The 20,215-nt window shown below is 49.2% G+C and overlaps 1 protein-coding gene across 7 annotated transcripts in view; it reads right to left on the bottom strand.

The window, feature by feature from the left end:
• Window positions 1-3,383: 3,383 nt before the first annotated feature.
• OSBPL6 (oxysterol binding protein like 6) overlaps window positions 3,384-20,215 on the bottom strand; it is a 194,992-nt gene continuing 178,160 nt past the window's right edge. For 5 of the 7 annotated variants that reach the window (XM_045031682.1, XM_045031680.1, XM_045031684.1 and 2 more), the window contains 6 exons: window positions 19,872-19,950; window positions 18,395-18,539; window positions 16,356-16,500; window positions 12,743-12,869; window positions 5,727-5,849; window positions 3,384-4,775 (listed from right to left, as the gene is read on the bottom strand). In XM_045031682.1, coding sequence (XP_044887617.1) covers window positions 4,667-4,775; window positions 5,727-5,849; window positions 12,743-12,869; window positions 16,356-16,500; window positions 18,395-18,539; window positions 19,872-19,950 — 728 coding nt within the window. In that variant the 3' untranslated portion in view covers window positions 3,384-4,666. The remainder of the gene's footprint in view (window positions 4,776-5,726; window positions 5,850-12,742; window positions 12,870-16,355; window positions 16,501-18,394; window positions 18,540-19,871; window positions 19,951-20,215) is intronic. The other 2 variants (XM_045031685.1, XM_045031686.1) reach the window with 1 other exon arrangement.

Raw genomic sequence — 20,215 nt, 5'->3', positions numbered from 1 at the left:
AAGGAGAGATGGAACTGGTACTGCCAGTTCTCACAGAGGCCTGTTCCTTCCTACATGAGGCGCTCATTCCAACCGTTCTGTCCCCACCAGATGACCACCGCCAATATCAGGAGCTATTTACACTTGCACTCCTGTCGGAGGAGGTCCAGGACACCCAGCATCAACAGCTGGACATCCTCCAACGCCGAGGACCCTCATGGATGGCTCTCCCCACTAACAAGGCTATCCTGCAACCGGCTCAGATGGTATGACATACTTCTGCCTCCTGCACCCATGCCCCGAAGAGGGCAGAGAGATGGTACTTTGTCCCCACCAAGGGCGTGGAGTTTCTCTTTACTCACCCACACCCAACTCATTGGTGGTCTGGTTGGTGGTTCTCAACATGAAGGACGCCTATTTCCACATCGATATTCAGCCAGCCCATCGAAAGTTCCTCCGCTTCACACTGGGGCACAGCCCCTACCAATTTCAGGTCCTGCCTTTCGGCACAGCAATGGCTCTAAAGTCTTCGCTGTCATAGCAACACAGATGTGCAGTCTCAGCCACTCTAGTTTTCTTTACCTGGACGAATGGCTCCTTGTTGCACTCTCCCACCCCCGCCTACTCTCTGCCATCTTCCCTCTCCATCCATCTCTCGGGGTTTGCTTCAACAAGGAGAAGTCAGTCCTTATCCCTACCCAGGCGATCTAATTTATTGGGGCATGGCTCGACTCCATCGCAGCATGGGTCTTCCTTCCAGCGGACCACTTCATCACCATCGTGAATCAAACTGCTGGCCTGCGCTGCAACCCCCACATCACTATCCACTGCTGCCTCCCTCTTCTTGGACATCTGACAGTGTGCACCTCAGTCATGCCACATGCCCGTCTTCACGTGTTGCCTTCAGCTTGGCTCCTCTCTGTCTAAAGACAACAATGTGACCACCTGGACAGCAAGATCCTGATTTCCCAGCCGGCACTACTGTCCATCTGGTGGACCGACTCTACCCACCTGCTGGTCAGTACTCCCTTCAAGCCAGGCTCACAAAAGACGCCTCCCTCATGGGTGGTGGTGCTCTCCAGGCAGCCACACCGCACAGGGCATCTGGATGCCTCGAGAAGCCAGGATGCACGTAAACCTCATAGAACTGTGGGCAGTCTATCTCACCCACCAGACATCTCTTCCCCACATACAGGCCAAACACATCCAAATGTTCTCTAACAACATTGCAGTGGTGGTCTACATCAACAAACAGGCAGTGCCAGAACTCTCTCCCTCTATTCAGAGTCCATCCATTTCTCGAACTAGGGCATCAAACATCATCAGGCTCCAGGCTATGTATCTTCCTGGCACCCACCAATACACTCAGTAGGATTCTCTGCCTGAACCACGAGTGGGAACTGCACGACAACATCCTGTGGTACCTTTTCCACAAGTGGGGCACACCGCAATGGGATCTCTCTGCCACTCGCGAGAATCACAAACTTCCGCTTTACTGTTCCAGGAGAGCTGCCTTTCCTCCCATATCCTCCTCCTGCAAATCCTATGCAAGATTTGCTGGACTTGAGCCCTGTTTTGGCCCCGCCAGTTTTGGTTCATGGACCTCCCGAACCTCTCCACCCGAACACCACTCTGCCTCCACACACTACCAGATCTCTTCACGCAGGACCAGGGCCAACTCCAACATCCCAAACCTGGCCCTCTTCACCTCACAGCTTGTTTTTTGGATGGAGTTTGGAGATAGACAGCGCGTGCTCCATCTGTGTGCGATGTATCCTCAACCAAAGAAACTGGGCATCCACCGGGACCTGCTTGTGATGTTACTGACATGAACTGTGACCGTATAGATCATTGTTGCAACCAAAGTCCTATAGTTGCACCAAACCTTGTACAAAGGAGGTCAAGTAAGGTGTCTATGGAAAAGTTGTAATTTGCTGGTTATGATTATGCTGATATTACCTCTTACACCTCCTCCAGCTGCTTCTCTCAAGCCTCCATCACCTCTTTCTTCTCTGGGTTTGACTCTCATCCATACCCCAAACTCAGCTGAGGTGAGCTGAACAGGCTGGATTTGAATCTTGTTACATGTAGCCTGACATTCCTCAAGCTAAACACTGTTGCCCATACTGTTCGGATTCAGATTCAGACAGCTTGCCTTCCTCACTGGAGAAGGGGCTGAGGGAGGAGGAAGAGGAGTCAAAGGACTCTCATCTACTGGATTTTTTGTCCTTTTTCTTTCCCTTTATTGACTTTTTAACCTTTTTAGTGCGCTGTGGGAGCGTCGAAGCTTTGGTGAGGCCTTTTGTGGCTTACCTTTCTCAGGGTCTGGAGCCATCTCAAGAGGTCTTCCTCGTAATCCTCCCCTATTGGGTACCATTTCCCGGGGGAGGAGGGAATTCTTGTCCAACCCTTCCTGGTTAGCTTGGGAGGGAGGGCCCTGCTTCTTTCCCCAAGGTGCTCACGATCCACTTTAAGAATTGGATGGAGGGACTGGTGGCCCTGCAAGCCTCTCCTCTTTGTTCTGCAAGAGTTTTCTGTTACTTACCCCTGAGTCAAGTGGTCAGGGTCCTCCTTGCTTTTAGAGCTTCCCCCTGCTCTACACTGAGGGTTCTGGTACATTTTTCCTCGGCTGAAGCCACAGTTGCCTTGGTGGGAAGAAGACCCCACCTAGCTTTTTGACTAGTAGCTCTCGGCCCTAATTAAATTAGGGTTGGTTGGCTGGGTGCAGGCTGGACACAACTCACTGTCTGCCGAGCCTGGGAAGGCTGCCTTACAAACAGAGCACTGCTTGGCTTTAACCCTGTGTTTTCTTGGCTGCCCTGCCATGCTTACAGAGTGGCAGGAGAGCCAACAGGGAAATGCTGCAGTGGATGCTCAGAGAGGGTTAACCTACTGAAGATGTAACTGACCCAGGAAGGAGGTGGAAAGGGGGCAGGAGAACACTGCTCCCCACTGCCCCAAAACTGGGCAGAAACAACTCAAATTGAAAGGTAAGGGCGAGAGCAAGAGAAGCCAACACCATCTGCTGCCATGGAGGCAGAGAATCTGGCGGTAAGAAGGAGCAGAGGGATCCTGTCCAGAGCATGAGGCACCAAAACACTGATCTGCTTCCACGAAGCTGCAGAGAGAGGAGAGAAGCCCAGATGTCCAGAATTGTGGGAAATGCTGAGCTGCAGAAAAAGTAAATATACTGTGTATCTGCAAAAAGATTTGAGATGTGTACAGATGTGAGATGTGTACACACAGAAGTGTCATCAGGACATTCAGAAGATTTATACAGGTAAATGTAATTTACTTAAACACCAGATGAATTAATAGAAGACTAGATCCTATAGTATGGAATACAATTTTTTATCTAATAAAACTTTCTTTAATAATATTTGCTCTCTGCAGTTATGCATTTCAGTCATTTTTTTCAGATAGAAAGTGCCCAGCCTCCTTCCATGGACATTTAACTGTGGCATAAAAACATATAAGAGTCCTGTTTCTTAATCAAAAATACAAAATCACTTTATGAAAAACTAAAAATTAATTTTGCATAAAAGCTATTTTGACAATACAAAAAGCCATTAACGCAGCATGCGTGAGTGCCTCTACTCCTCCCCCAAACAAATTCTTCTAAGAAATTCAAGTTGGGAGTGGGCACAGACAAACAGACCAGTAAAGTATACGGTGTGCATGACAGAAAGTGCCTGTTATGTTTATATTGCTATCCTACTTCTGGAGAGAAAACCTCCTGTGAAATCTTTCTGTGTTTCTAACACTGTTGCAAAGCTACGGGGAATTCTAATTGTATAAACAGTTATGGGGAAATGTGAGAAAGTGTGAGGCCATGTCAAATCAATGGCACATATGATAAATATATCACAGCATTAGGCATGTTGGATATGAATTTTCTGACTAGCAACCCAGATGCATTTACCAAAACTGTCACAAAGTTAGCTAGTTTTCCTGTTTGAGTCTGATTACACAACCAGCTTCGCAAAGCTAAAGCATGTACAGCAGGTCACTTTCCTTTCTCATCCATTTAGGTGGATTTTATTTTTAATAATACATGATCGCCAATATTCAGAATATGAATAAAATCTGCCGCTCACACAAGCCTAAGAATACATATTTTAAAATGACTTATTGGATATCTTCATGTTTTGCTTAAGGCATGAACAATGGCATATGAATGGGAACAGCTTCCAGAAAAGCATTATGTCTTTTTGACAAGGCCAGTCCAAGCACATCACACTAAAGGACTAGCCTCAAGCCGGAAATGATAGACTGTTGTAATACAAGAGTTTTTAACAAAATAAGTTAAAACAAAATGTTTTTTCTTTCATTTTGTTTGTTAGTTGTTACTCTCAATGTCTGTTTTAAGCACCAGTTGCAGTTTTGTGTATTACAACCTCTTCCGAGCAACTTTGGATAACGAATCTGCTTCCTTTGTTTTGCATTTTTAATACATGAAACTTTAAAGGTTATTTTTAAATGGCTGCTGCAAAATAAAAAGGATCCAAAAGTGGTCAAGGACCTGGTCTAATGCACTTTCGAAAGTCCATTATAAAGATGAATATAAAAGCGAATGGTAGGTTTTCTGTAGACCCACAAACCACACTTAGCTATAAGAAACATATTGTGCATAGTTATTAATTTTTTCTTCAGAGAGTGATATGTTTGCTAGATCTACATTCTCAGTTTACCAGAGTATGGGGGTTTCTACTTTACTAAAGCCAGGATCCTTTCGCAGTTCCCAATAGGTGTCATTAGAAACCCAGCTCTCTCTTTGATTGGCATCGATAACTTTTCTGCAAAAGCAAAAGCAAAAAAAAAAAAAAAAAAGACAAAACAAACCCAGATGAAAATTGTCTTAATAAAGGTTTGATTTACTATTTTAAAAGGATACAGCATAAACATCAGCGATTTAAAAATAAAACAATTTCATAACCTGTGTTAAAAGTGAAGGCATTTTAGAACCTCTAAGGATCCAATTCTACCATCTGATTCATACAACCCTGCACCCATGTGAAGCCCTATTGACTTCAATGGACTCTGCGTGTGTGTGTATGGGTCCAACCATGTAGACCAGATTGCAAGATGGGAGCCTAATTTACTTCCACCATTTATGCTGTTCATTTCCTTTCTCCATTTCACTCATTTCCTACAATAAAATTATGCCAATCAGTTTCACCAGTTAAGGGAATGTTTTAATTAAAACAAACAAACAAAAAAACCACACGACCTTTCCCCACAAAAACAAAACAAAAACCAGAGTAATTACAATTTGAAAAACTACCTTAAAAATTCTGTTCAAGTCATTTTAAACCTTCTTTCCACCACCACCACTTTTTTTTTTTTAAATACACAGCTAAATTTAGGACAAACATGAGTTGACACATTCCCTCTGGAACTTCCTTCTCCACTGTTAAGCTTGAGGCACATTGGCAGGGTGATATGAAGAAAATTTGTAAGGCTGTTGCCCATGTCTTACTTCTCTTGTGGACTAACAGGGACCGTCGGCTTCCTAGTTTGGTTAGTCAGTATTCAATTCATTTAAAAATATGTTACAATTGCCTCAGACAGGACTCAGCACTCTGAAAGTATTTCTTGAAATTGGATTGTTTCCATCTTTTCACTTCTTTATTATACTACTCTGGGCCTGCCTATTTAAGAGGCAGAGGCCCTCTGCGTTGTCCTCTTATGTTGATGGCTGCACAGAAAACAAATTATAGACTTATTACTGAAATTGCTTTACTCACTTAAAAAATTTTGGTTTGTATTCAATGTTGTTCTCCTCCATGTTTCGCCTTCGACTTCTCTGGAGTTCCTCTATTCTTTGCTTTTCTGTGGCTGCTGCTTCTACATTTCCTTCTTCCAAAAGTCTATACAGATAACAATGGATCTTTTAGTAAATATACAATCTCATCTTCTGTAAAAGCATATTCTGTAACAACGTTGCCAGAAAAACATTCGTCCCAGAAAACAAGGCCAGCAGCCTTGAAAAGCTCTTTGTTCTTGAAAAGAGCTACTGAGTTCTATGCACCTGCTTTAAGGCCAGAGCCCATTAAAAAAGAAATAGTAAAATTATTTAATTTATACTTTGGAGTCTGAAATATAATTCTTCTTCGAGTGATTGCTCCTATGCATTCCAGTTAGGTGTGCGCGCCGCGCGTGCACAGCTCTTCGGAACTTTTTTACCCTAGCAACTCCGGCGGGCCGGCTGGCGCCCCCTGGAGTGGCGCCGCTATGGCGCCTGTTATATACCCTAGCCGGCCCGTCCGCTCCTCAGTTCCTTCTTACCGCCCGTGACGGCCAGTTGGAACTGTGGAGTGCTCTCTGTCCTCCACTGCCCTAGCTCTCGCTACTGTTCTTTGTATATAGTTCGTTTAGTACTTAGTGTAGATAGTTTTTGATAGTTAGTTAGGTTTTAGGATAAGGTTAAGGGGGGTATCCCCTCCCTTTCCTCCCCCGGTGCGGGCTCATGCCCAAGGCACCAGGCTTTAAGCCCTGCGCGTCTTGCCAGAGGCCTATGCCAATCGGAGAGCCGCACGACGCCTGCCTCCGCTGCCTTGGAGAAGGTCACCGAACAGATAAGTGTTTGATCTGTTCCGCCTTTAAGCCGCGAACTCGTAAAGAGCGGGACATTAGATTGAAACAACTCCTAATGGAGGCGTCGCTCCAGCCCCCGGCACCGTCCGCGCCGGCACCGAGGGCTTCATCGGTGCAGAGCGCACCGGCGGCCCCGAGCCGCTCCGGCACCGCGGCTCCGCAGCCTCAGCCAGTGGCTCTGAAGACCCGGCACCGCTCGCTCTCGCCTTCTAAAAAACACAAACTGGCGAAGGCACTTGCTAAGGCCCGCGCTGAGGACTCAGCGAAGACGATTGCGCCACCTGCGGCCCCTGCGGTGGCCGTGCACAAGACGTGCACCGGGCCATTGACTCCGGCGCCGCAAGGGCCGTCGAGTCCGGCACCACCACGCTCCCCGGCACCGACCGTGGTCGAGCCCCGGCTGCCATCTACGCCGGAGACATTCTCCTTGGTGCGCGAGCTAATACAGCTCATAGAGGCACCGAGCCTCCGGCCCCCGGCACCGCCGGCGCGGGCTGTCGTGTCGGCAGGAAAACCGGCCATGATGCTCCGGCCGCCCTCTCCGGACAGACGGCACGGACGACGCTCCCGGTCCCGGTCACGTTCCCGGTCCCACCGCAGGTCACCGTCCCGTCGATCGCAATCTCGGCACTGCTCCCCATCGCGGCACCGGTCGCCGTCTCGACGTCGGTCACAGTCCTGGTACCGCTCGTCATCGCGGTACCGGTCGCACTCCCGGCGTCGCACCAGGTCCCGATCGCCGTCGCGTCGGCACCGACGAGGTCTCCATCCCAGCACCGTTCCCGGCACCGTTCCCCGCGCAGCCGCTCCCGGCACCGCAGGTCCGAATCCCGGTCGAGCTCCCGGCACCGGTCGAGCTCCCAGCACCGCGGCAGACGTTGGTCTCGGTCACCGTCCCAGTACCGTGAAGACCGGCACCGATCCTCGGCACCGTCCGGGGCCGAACTGCCTCAGTCGACGGCGCAATCCATCAGCGCCTCGGCACCGCCATGGCCATCCCGCTCTGCATCGGTCGCCTCCGCGGTGGACAGCAATGCTCACCTACCGCCTACCCCACACGGTCAACCTCAGGGGGCACAGCAGTGGGGATTCTGGGTGCCATGGGCCCAGTATGAGACTCAGGGGGTGTCGTTGCCCCCAAGAGCCCCTGCTTCCGAGCGCAGGGTACCAGAGGCGACGGTTAGCCGACCGCCCCCTTCTCCTCCACGTGAGCCTGACCGCGAGGGGACCATGCAGCCCGACCCAGCCGACGAACAGTCCGCAGGTCCTTCGACGGAGGTCGCCGTCCAGGGCTTGTCCTCGTCGTCCTCACCGGACAAGGCGGTGGCCGGAGCTTCTACCAAGGAGCCTCCGCCTATAGACCTGAAGGCTCACCAAGACCTGCTTCGCCGCATGGCGACGGCTATGTCTCTTCCAGTGGCGGAGGTTCAGGAGGACGAGGACCCTATCACTAACGTTGTCGGAGTAGAGGCTCCCGTGCGAGTGGCGTTACCGTTTGTACGGACAATACAGAAGAACGCCACCACACTTTGGCAGACGCCTGCGTCCATCCCTCCTACGGCTCGTGGGGTCGAGCGCAAATATTCAGTCCCCCCCACGGGCTACGAGTATCTTTATACTCACCCAACCCCGGACTCGTTGGTCGTCCAGTCGGTCAACGACAGGGAGAGGCACGGTCAACCTGCCCCTGCGCCTAAGTCGAAGGACGCGCGGCGAATGGACCTGTTAGGCCGCAAGATCTACTCGGCGGGCGGCCTACAAATGCGCATCGCCAACCAGATGGTCCTCCTCGCCAGGTACGTCTTTGACATCATGACGTCCCTGGCAAAGTTTACAGAGCTCCTGCCAACAGCCTCCCGCCAGGAGTTCTCGGCAATGTTGGACGAGGGAAAGAAATCGTCCAGGTCCTCCATCACGGCCGCCCTCGACGCCGCGGACTCGGGAGCTCGGACCTTAGCCTCCGGCGTGACGATGCGGCGCATCTCCTGGCTGCAGTCCTCCACCCTGCCGCCGGAGGTGCAATATACATTGCAGGACCTGCCGTTTGACACTCAGGGTCTCTTCTCCGAGAAGACTGATTCCCGGATCCAGACCCTGAAGGACGGTCGCATTGCCATCCGCACCCTAGGGATGCACACGCCGGCTCCACAGCGCAGGTCCTTCCGGCAGCAACCCCCCCGGTCCTTCCACCAACAACGCTACCGCCCGTACAATAGCAGGCGACCGGGTCCAAATCGCCGTCGTCCTTCCGGCAACAGGCGTAGCCAGGGCCAGGCCTCTTCCAAGGCCCCTCAGGGGGCCAAGCAGGCCTTTTGATGGGACGCACGAGGACGGCCCATCACTCTCCCTACCGGATCCTACCCCTTTATTTTACAACCGCCTTTCCCATTTTTTTTCGGCGTGGTCCCAATTAACAATGGACAACTGGGTGCTTCAAACAGTCCAGTCGGGATACCGCCTTCAATTTGTTTCGCCCCCACCTTCCCACCCACCCTCCCTGTCCCTCTTCAGGGACCCCTCTCACGAGCAAGTCCTCTTACAAGAGGTCCAGACTCTGTTGAGCGTGGGTGCCATAGAAGCAGTGCCTCAAGACAGGCGGGGCAGGGGATTCTATTCCCGTTATTTTCTCATCCCCAAAGCGAAAGGAGGGCTACGTCCTATCCTGGACCTTCGCGAGCTGAACAAGTACCTGCTCAAGCCCAAGTTTCGCATGGTCACCCTGGGGACCATCATTCCCTCTCTGGATCCGGGAGACTGGTTTGCCGCCCTCGACATGAAGGACGCCTACTTCCATGTCGCGATCTATCCTCCCCATCGATGTTACCTCCGGTTTGTGGTCAACAACGCCCACTACCGGTTCGCCGTGTTACCATTTGGGCTCTCCACCGCACCAAGGGTGTTTACCAAATGCATGGCAGTGGTTGCCGCAGCCCTCCGCCGTCATCGGATACATGTCTACCCGTATCTCGATGACTGGCTGGTTCGCGGACAGTCTCAACAGCTGGTAATGGGCCAGTTGACAGACATACTGTCCCTCTTCCGGCGACTCGGTCTTCTCATCAATACCGAGAAGTCCACCTTGATCCCGTTGCAGCGGGTGGAGTTCATTGGAGCGGTCCTCGACTCCTCGTTGGCCCGGGCCTGCCTACCGCGATCTCGCCATCAGACGATGGTCTCCCTCATCCGGGACCTCACCACCTTCCCAACCACGACGGTGCGCTCCTGCCTCCGCCTCCTGGGCCACATGGCATCATGCATGTACGTCACCGCGTACACGCGGCTCCACCTCCGCCCATTCCAGTCTTGGCTCGCGTCGGTGTACCGGCCGCATCGAGATCCCATCGATATGGTGGTCACAGTCTCCAGGCCAACCCTCGAGTCCCTCAACTGGTGGCTAGACCCGGAGGTCGTCTGTGCGGGAGTCCTGTTCCATCCTCCTCGCCCGTCCGCCACTCTGACCACGGATGCCTCAGCGCTCGGTTGGGGAGCTCACCTGGGCGACCTTCACACCCAGGGCCTGTGGTCGCCCCAGGAGCTCGCTCTGCACATCAATGTCCGCGAGCTGCGAGCGATCCGTTTGGCCTGTCGCACCTTCTGCATCCACCTGCAAGGCCGCTGTGTGACAGTGTTCACGGACAATACATCAGCAATGTTCTACGTGAACAAACAGGGCGGAGCCCGCTCCTCCCTCCTCTGCAAGGAGGCGATGCTCCTGTGGGACTTCTGCGTGACCCACTCCATTCACCTAGAAGCGTCCTTTCTTCCGGGAGTACAGAACACGCTGGCCGACCATCTCAGCAGGTCGTTCCTCTCCCACGAGTGGTCTCTCCGTCCCGACGTCATGCACACAATCTTCCGCAGGTGGGGGTTTCCCCGGATAGACCTATTCGCCTCCAAGGTGAACAGAAAGTGCCACCTGTTCTGCTCGTTCCGTGGTCACGCGCCGGGCTCCCTGTCGGACGCCTTCCTGTATTCCTGGAAGGATCACCTTCTCTATGCCTTCCCTCCGTTCCCGCTCGTCCACCGAGTGTTACAGAAGCTTCGGAGGGACAGAGCCACCGTCATACTCGTAGCTCCGGCCTGGCCGAGGCAACATTGGTACTCCCTGCTGCTCGAGCTCTCCATTCGGGATCCTATCCCCCTTCCATTGTGGCCGGACCTCATCACCCAGGACTTCGGCAGACTCCGCCATCCGAGCCTGCAATCCCTCCATCTTACAGCTTGGTACCTGCGTGGTTGACCCACGCAGAGAGGGACTGTTCGGCAGCAGTTCAGCACGTTCTGCTGGAGAGCAGAAAGCCTTCCACTCGCTCCACCTATCTGGCGAAATGGAAGCGGTTCGCGCTCTGGTGTGACCAACGAGGCCTCAATCCCTTCGTAGTCCCTGTCCCTACCATCCTGGACTACCTCTGGTACCTTAAGGAGCAAGGTCTTGCGGTCTCCTCCTTGAGAGTTCACCTGGCAGCAGTGTCCGCCTTTCGTCCATCCGTGGAAGGTCGGTCCATCTTCTCCAACCAGATGGTTTCCCGCTTCCTTAAAGGCCTGGACCGCTTGTACCCGCCGGTGCGGCATCCTGCCCCGACCTGGGATTTGAACCTCGTGCTGGCCAAGCTGATGGGTACCCCCTTCGAGCCCTTGGCCACGTGCTCCCTGCTGTACCTCTCCTGGAAGACAGCCTTCCTCGTCGCCATTACATCAGCGAGGCGAGTCTCTGAGCTCCGTGCTCTAACGGTTAGTCCGCCATACACCGTCTTCCACGGGGACAAGGTGCAGCTTCGACCACATCCGGCCTTCCTCCCAAAGGTGGTGTCGGCCTTCCACCTCAACCAGGAGATCTTCCTCCCGGTATTCTTCCCGAAGCCGCATGCCTCGCCTCGGGAGCAACAGCTGCACACCCTCGACGTCCGCAGGGCGCTCGCTTTCTACATCGAGCGGACTAAGCCCTTCCGGCGTTCGCCCCAGCTGTTCGTAGCGGTTGCTGACTGCATGAAGGGCGAGCCGATCTCTTCCCAACGGATTTCCTCCTGGGTCACTGCGTGTATCCGGACCTGCTACGAGCTTGCTCGCGTGCCACCATGCCGCCTCACCGCTCACTCCACGAGAGCACATGCCTCGTCGGCCGCCTTCCTGGCCCATGTCCCCATCCAGGACATCTGTCGAGCGGCCACCTGGTCTTCGGTCCACACCTTCGCCTCCCACTACGCGTTGGTGCAGCAGTCTCGAGACGACGCAGCCTTTGGCTCCGCGGTATTACACTCCGCCACGTCTCACTCCGACCCCACCGCCTAGGTAAGGCTTGGGAATCACCTGACTGGAATGCATAGGAGCAATCACTCGAAGAAGAAAAGACGGTTACTCACCGTAGTAACTGTTGTTCTTCGAGATGTGTTGCTCCTATCCATTCCAGACCCGCCCTCCTTCCCCACTGTCGGAGTAGCCGGCAAGAAGGAACTGAGGAGCGGACGGGCCGGCTAGGGTATATAACAGGCGCCATAGCGGCGCCACTCCAGGGGGCGCCAGCCAGCCCGCCGGAGTTGCTAGGGTAAAAAAGTTCCGAAGAGCCGTGCACGCGCAGCGCGCACACCTGACTGGAATGGATAGGAGCAGCACATCTCGAAGAACAACAGTTACTATGGTGAGTAACCGTCTTTTTCTTAGTCTTGTTTACATTTTCAGCTCCTCAGAGCAAGCCCCCTACTCTCTGCACAAACAACAGGATAGGATCCTTCCCTAGCATGCAAGAGAATGCTAAGAAACAAAAATCGCTGATATGCTGGCTCACCAGCTACACATGCATGAGCTATAGTAAGGCATGTGCATCTCTCCAGCTGTCATATGATACTGCCAACAGCAAGTACCACCAATGGGCAAACGTTGCTTCTATTCATGGGAGTAGGAAAGGACATGCCAGAGCATGTATTTGCTGGAAATTTCTGGAATTCTGCCTCTGCCAGAAGAATTCTCATAATACCAGGATCTCTGTATGCTTCCCTTTCCTGAGCTGGATAAGCCAAGATTTTTACCGTAATATTTAATATTTTCTTTTCTAGCAGAATCTAAGGCATAGCACATATTATAGTGCAGATCTGGGCAAAATTCAATGCTGGGGTTCAAACTCTGCCATAAAACAATCATAAATATTAAACATAAAAATGAGATTTCTTGCCTCTGATCTGGCCTGAATCGTGCATCTGTTGTTGGAAGAATATCTTTCAATACAGGATCTAACTCATTGAGTTCAATAGCAAACCTTGTAAAGCCATAATAACGTTCAGAGTGGGTTGGCATGGAGCCTGTATAAACATATTTAAGAAAGAAAATGCTTATTTTACTATTTTTATAAACACATACATAGAGCCCAATGAATTTATAAAGCTATAACAGCCAATAAAATATTTATACATTCTAATTCCTTTATTTGATATAATTTTAAAATGTATCAAATATTATTTTCTTGGTAGAACATCTTTCATTTAATATTAATGGTAACTTATTACACAGTAGAGTTATGTATATAACAGATCAAGACTTTTAAAATCTTTCTTTGCTTTTGGGAAATATCTGAAATATTTCTTCTTTCAAGTTAAAAATAAAACATTCTCCACAAAAGCAAATGTATTGGGTCTCCCTCCAAATGTTGGTACCTAAACAGGTTCGTAGGGCGTGATTCACCATTTCCCTACATCTCCTCTCCACTCAGTGCAAAGTGGGTGTAAAAGGCCATCAAATTAGAATAGGGACTGTTATATACTCTGTGATGTTATCTGATAAAAGATGACCATGTATATCATTGCTGGCATCACTCTTATATAATTGCAACAAATCTTGTACAAAATGTTGCATTTAAGATGTCTATGGAAAGGTTATGATTCGCTGAATATGATTATGCTATCTTTATGCATGTATCATTTTTGTATTTCAAGTTATGCGTATTGGCTCCATACCTGGATTTCTCATATTTTTGATCCTGGGGTAACACCCACAAGGTATTTAGCCTGCACATCTTGAAGGGATTATTCAAATTAAGTGGCTCAACAAGGAACACTTAACTCACAATGGACCATGGGCAATACCTATCCACACTTAATGGACTTTCCTGCTATGACTAAGCGAAATTATGCAGGCACATGTGACTTGCCCAGGTGACTCCAAACTCCATCTTTTACCCAATTTTCCACTAGCTGTGCTAAGGGCTTTGTTAAGAACATAAGAACGGCCGTATCGGGTCAGACCAAAGGTCCATCCAGCCCAGTATCCTGTCTACCAACAGTGGCCAATGCCAGGTGCCCCAGAGGGAGTGAACCTAACAGGTAATGATCAAGTGATCTCTCTCCTGCTATCCATCTCCACCCTCTGACAAACAGAGGCTAGGGCAGGGGTCTCAAACACGCGGCCCGCGGGCCGCATGCGGCCCGCGGAGCTCTTCCCTGCGGCCCGCGGAGCTCCCCCACCAGGGCCGGCTCTAGAGTGGGGAGCCCAGAGCCTTTTAACTCCCAGCCGCGGCTGGGAATCGGAAGGCTCCGAGCTGCCCGCCGCGGCGGGGAGCCCAGAGCCTTTTAACTCCCAGCCGCGGCTGGGAATCGGAAGGCTCCGAGCTGCCCGCCGCGGCGGGGAGCCCAGAGCCTTTTAACTCCCAGCCGCGGCTGGGAATCGGAAGGCTCCGAGCTGCCCGCGGCGGCGGGGAGCCCAGAGCCTTTTAACTCCCAGCCGCGGCTGGGAATCAGAAGGCTCCGAGCTGCCCGCCGCGGCGGGGAGCCCAGAGCCCATTAACTCCCAGACCCGGCAGGCTCCGAGCGGCCCGCCGCGGCGGGGAGCCCAGAGCCTTTTAACTCCCAGCCGCGGCTGGGAATCAGAAGGCTCCGAGCTGCCCGCGGCGGCGGGGAGCCCAGAGCCTTTTAACTCCCAGCCGCGGCTGGGAATCAGAAGGCTCCGAGCTGCCCGCGGCGGCGGGGAGCCCAGAGCCTTTTAACTCCCAGCGCGGCTGGGAATCAGAAGGCTCCGAGCTGCCCGCGGCGGCGGGGAGCCCAGAGCCTTTTAACTCCCAGCCGCGGCTGGGAATCAGAAGGCTCCGAGCTGCCCGCGGTGGCGGGGAGCCCAGAGCCTTTTAACTCCCAGCCGCGGCTGGGAATCAGAAGGCTCCGAGCTGCCCCCCGCGGCGGGGAGCCCAGAGCCCTTTAACTCCCAGCCGCGGCTGGGAATCAGAAGGCTCCGAGCTGCCCGCAGCGGCTGGGAATCAGAGGGCTCCTGGCGCTTCCCGCCGCCAAGCCGCCAAACAGCTGTTGGTGGTGCTTAGCACTTTCCAGGAGGGAGGGGGGAGGAGCGGGGAGCCGCGCACTTAGGGGAGGAGGTGGAGAAGAGACAGGGCAGGGGCGGAGCCTCATGGAAGGGGTGGATTGGGGGTGGGGCCAGGGGCAGCAAGGGGGCGTGTCAGTGATGCGGCCCTCGGGCCAATGCACTCGTCCTCATGCGGCCCTCGGGGTCATTTGAGTTTGAGACCCCTGGGCTAGGGACACCATTCCTTTGTCTGAAACAATGGCTTTCCCTCCAGATGGCAGAAGCTATAAAAGGCCCTGGAAACATCTCCATTTTGCCTCTTTCCTGCTCAAACCTCTGAACTATGAACTTATACTAACGGGAGCACTCTAACCAAGGGCCTGAGGTCCTTCCAATGATTTGGGAGCAACCAGAGACCTGACTTAAGCCAGCAGTTTATTCCATCACTGCTACAAGCCTGAACCAAGAACTTTGCAATTACTGTATGTATTTGATTCCTTTAACCAATTTTAACTCTCACCTGTCTTTCTTTCTTTAAATAAACCTTTAGATTTTAGATGCTAAAATAAGCATGTTTATTGGGTAAGATCTCAGTTATATATTGACCAGGGTGTGTGGCTGGTTCTTTGGGGTTGGAAGAACCTTTCATTTGATGAAACTGGTTGCAAGGAACCACTCATCATTAAGTCTAGTGTTTTTGGTGGTGATTCAAGGACTGGAATGCCTAAGGAAACTGCTATTTTGACTTCTTGTTAGCCAGTGTGGTGAAACAGAAGTTTACTTTTATTGCTGGTTTGGTATATCTTAAGGGAAAATAACCAGCAGTTTTGGGGTGTATCTGCCCTGTTTCTCAGCAGTTTGTCCTGAATTTGGTATTCTCAGTTGTGACCCACAAAGACATGGCTACACACCCACTTTGCTCTAGAGTAAAGAGGTGCATGGTAATGGTGGTTTGAACCCACATTGTCTCTTTAAGTAAGTAATCAATTTTTAAGAAACTTAAGTCAATGGGAACTGCAAGTGCTCACTATCTTTGAAAAACAGACCATTAGGGCAATAAGGGATTGACACAACCAACCTGTTTCTCCTTTCACTTATACCGGTTTTACACCAATGTAATTCTGTTTAATCCAATGGAGATACCCTGATCTGCACAGGTGTGAGAGGAGGATAAGGCTAACATTTACATTTTCCTTACTCCAAAATCCAGTTATTTCCTTTATTTCCTCAGATTATGTTCCCAACATGCTAAATAACTGTGACCAAATTTTAGCATCAGATTTGGAGCAAAATCTAAAAAATGACTCATGAGATGGAGCACACACACTTTTTAGATACTTTTACATTCAATAATAAAAGATACCGATAGCTGCTGTGCCAATACCTCGTTATTTATCTAGCTGTATATTTTGTTTCTCATTTTGTATTTAAAATGGGTGGCTAAATGCAGTGTTTAGTGAGACTAAAGCCACCTGAAGGATTTCAGTTGACCAGAATTTTCTTACCTGGCCTCCATATACATTTTGCTGAAGGTGCAACCCCACAGTATAGCCCTTCATGCCACTTTCCAAAGAGGCGATGGACCACCTTTCCTTCTTGGTCCATGACAACCCCTTGGACTTCATTTACATTTGAATTCCAATAATTCACCTGAAAATGTACCAAAGTGAGGAAAGTGAACAAAGCTGATTTCCTTGTCACACTGTATCTCACAATATCTCACTACATCCTTCTAAATATTGCGACACGTAAAAGTCAACTGCAGCCACATCCCCAACAAAGAAAAATTAGAGGCTATTAATTTCTTGAAATTGAAGACATGCATAAGGATGTGACATCTTTGCAGTTCTGCTACAAAAATTATCTCAGCAAATCTATACAGAATTAGCTTGCCAAACAGATGTCTACCCTGTTTAGATTATAAAGTCTTAATGGGCTGTGACTCCATCATTAGGTATCTTTTTACAGTACCAGGCACATTTTTGGCAATTCAGGAATTAGAATTTAGTCCAACTGAATATTACTTACATTAAAACACAAAACAGAAAATGGCAGCCTGGAACATTTTGGAACAACATAATATGATGAGCCATTGTGTCCATCTCTAAAACTAACTAAGGAAAAGTTTCCTTGTATACCTGAACATACTTTTAAACAAGTGGATTACAATGAAAAATGTTTGGTTCACAATATTTTATAGATAGGAAAACAACAGAATCATAGAAGTGTAGGACTAGAAGGGACCTCAATAGGTCATCTAGTCCAGTTCCCGGCACTCCAGGAAGGATTAAGTAATAACATAACAGAATGTTTCTGCATAAGAATCTATACATATTGCAAATGCTTCTTATCTGCCACTGATGGGTGGTTCCAGATTCTGCATCAAAGTTCTCTTTTGTCCCACCTCAATCTACTGCCAATCCCCATAATGGTTGCAATTTAAAACGAAGAAAATTGGAATACTGGGTGCGTCGACATGTATATGTTTATTGAACATAGCAGTATTTTCTGATTAAAATAGCAGTCTGGTTGTTTATAAAGGGGTTCGAGCTCATTTAATTATCTGTGCACACTGGTAATATATAGCCTCTTCACCAGTCAGATTCCCACACCATTCTGTAGTAGAAACAGACCCTCCTCCTTAAAGTTAAAAAATCAGATGTATATTTTTTTCTCTCCCCAGATGCCTAAGCCACTCTAAAGATTGGAGAATTCTTTGCCCAGATCCTGTTAACTAAATGTGTGTGAGGAGGGAGGGGGAGCTACTTTCATCCCACAGCACCCTGCATTTGCTTTCTCTCATTCTCTTCTGTCTTCCTTTTCTCAGACATCACTATTCCCTTCCCTTTTACCTTTAAACAGTCCGGTTCTGAAGCACTGACTAAGTCCTCACCTGAGACAAACTATAATGCATCACTGCAGCAACTGAGGTGGACCTTTTGACACTGAAGTGTATGTAGCAACACCAGTGATGATAAACTCGTTATTTTAATTATTTTTACAAAACAATTCAGCTCTAGCACATCCATATTACTGTTTTTATACAGAACTATCACCAGGATATATAAATACAATGAAGCAGAACACCATTATTCTAAATAGATAAGAAACTTAGGACCGAATTCTGATCATGGTTAGAACAGTCTAAATCCAGAGTAACTGCTCTGAAGAACAGAGTTCCTCCTGGTTTTTACTGGCTTAATAGAACAGAATTTGGCCATCTGCATTTTAAAATTAAAAAACAGTAATTTATTGTCAGTGCTGCTGACATCAAATGGGCACAGAAACACACTGACATCAAATGGGCTGGTCCAGCAATAACAAAGACATGTTAATACTGGCAGACATCTCAGATCACAACTTAGGTGGTGTTTTGTTATTGGGCTTCTTACCTGATAAGATAGTGGTGATGATACAGAACAGGGAAGAAGGAATTTAGGGGAACAGCAGAAGACTGAGAAAACTGTAGCCAGGTCTAGGCTAAGAAAACAGTTCTGCTTACTTTTTGTCACATATTACCATTGCATGACAAATCATAAGTTACCTTGACAAATGTGAGCTTACAAATACAAACACTGCTTTTTGTGTTTCTGATCGTTATTTCTCCATAATGCTCTATCCATCTCCTTCCACTAAGGATGTTGTGTATGCAGGTGGTGACTTTGTTCCACACGTAGTAATCTCCATACCTGGGAATAAAGTTAATATATAATTGGTAACGTAAATTAAATTTCAGTATTACTGACAAAAAGTGAAATCCAGCCAGATAATCACATATCCAAAATAATGAAATCCCTCAAAAACGTTTGAATCAATAGTCCGGCTCATTAAAAGTGTGGCTTCCACAGTAACTATTATTCCCCATCATTAATCCTAAATTATTCTACATGGGTGAAATTCACCCCATTATAGAGGGACCACGAGAGGCCCTATGAACCACTAAAGTCCTGCATTAAAGGCTCAATGCTGGTTGTGCTGAACACTTCGGCCCTGATCAGCGACTTCAGTAGGATAAGTTCAGCATGATCTACAATGCTGTGGTGGACTAGAGTCCCGGTTATCATGTATTTCTCTCAGAAGCAATGGGAACTAATACAAGTAAAATAGGTCTGGAATAGAAAGAATAGAGAGGAAGTGGGGAGCAGTAACTCAGTGGCATATTGTCCCCTTTCCTGATAATTCCTCTGGCAACTCCATGCAGTCAGAGCTTCCCCAGTCCTGGGGAGTTGGGGTGGGGGGAATAGAGCCAGGGAGCCGATGCTATACATGGCATGCTCCCCTCTGAACCTGTCAGATAGCCAGGCCAATAGATATATGCAAAATGCAATGTTGTTCTTATAGTATTAGCTTCCACTTTGTGACAAGACGGAGGAAAATGTAAGAAAGATTCCCTACGGAAGCTGTACTGCGAAAGGGATCTAAGATCTGCACTCGAGATCTAAGATCTGCAGATTCCGAGGCTTTGAGGGTTTGGGAGGCCACACACCACTCTACCTCTGTGACCAAATCCTCTGTCCCCTCCCTGAGGGCTGCATTTGAAGGAAGCCATATGGCTCAGTCTACACAACAGAAGATTTTGAAACGTTTCCTCTTGTGTTAATCCTAGTTCAGATGAGCCCAGCATTAGCACCCTTGAGAGCCCTACGGCAGACAGAGCGCCAGCTGCCGACAGAGTATTGAACAGATTTGCTCTGGGCAGCCCAGCATTCCAACGACTGGGTATGGAGTTAGTGCCACCTCACATGCATCTATTCTCCTCTACCAGTGAGATGCTTTTAGAGAGTTCCTGGGTTTTCCCTCCAAGCGCCTGACTGAGCCTTAAGGCTCCAGCAATGCTTCAGTACCTCATCCTGTATGTAATCGGAGATCAGAGCAGGGAGCTCACATCCTGCCAACTGCTAATCATGTGGGATCTCTACTCCCCCACCACAATCCATCCAGCCCTCAGAAGGAAAAGCATCTTCCTAGATTTAAAAAACAAACAAAAAAACATAGCCAAAGGAAACAAGACAGTAACTTACTTTGGAAAAGTCACATTCAGTGTTCCAATTGGCAGGATTTCCATTGATTTCCCCCAGAACTTATTTTTCCATCTGATATCTAAATGATAGAGTGAAATATTAGAAAATTACAAAAGATCAAAATATTATACCTTCAGAGATCTACGCCACTAAATGGCATACCAGATGATCTATGCCAGACTGCCGCTTTTGAACAGAACATTAACCTGTTTTGAAGACAGAAAAAAGGTTATTCCGGAGGGACAACCTTATATCAGAGAGATTAATCTATCCCTTGTCTCCTAACAGATAACAGTGTGTTCTGTATAAAGTTTTTAAATAAAGACAGCAGAACAAATAAACAT

The sequence above is a fragment of the Mauremys mutica genome, chromosome 10, assembly GCF_020497125.1.
Source record: "Mauremys mutica isolate MM-2020 ecotype Southern chromosome 10, ASM2049712v1, whole genome shotgun sequence".
NCBI lineage: Eukaryota > Metazoa > Chordata > Testudines > Geoemydidae > Mauremys > Mauremys mutica.
The sequence above is the reverse complement of the archived record's forward strand: the minus strand, read 5'-3'. Positions and strand labels throughout refer to the sequence as shown.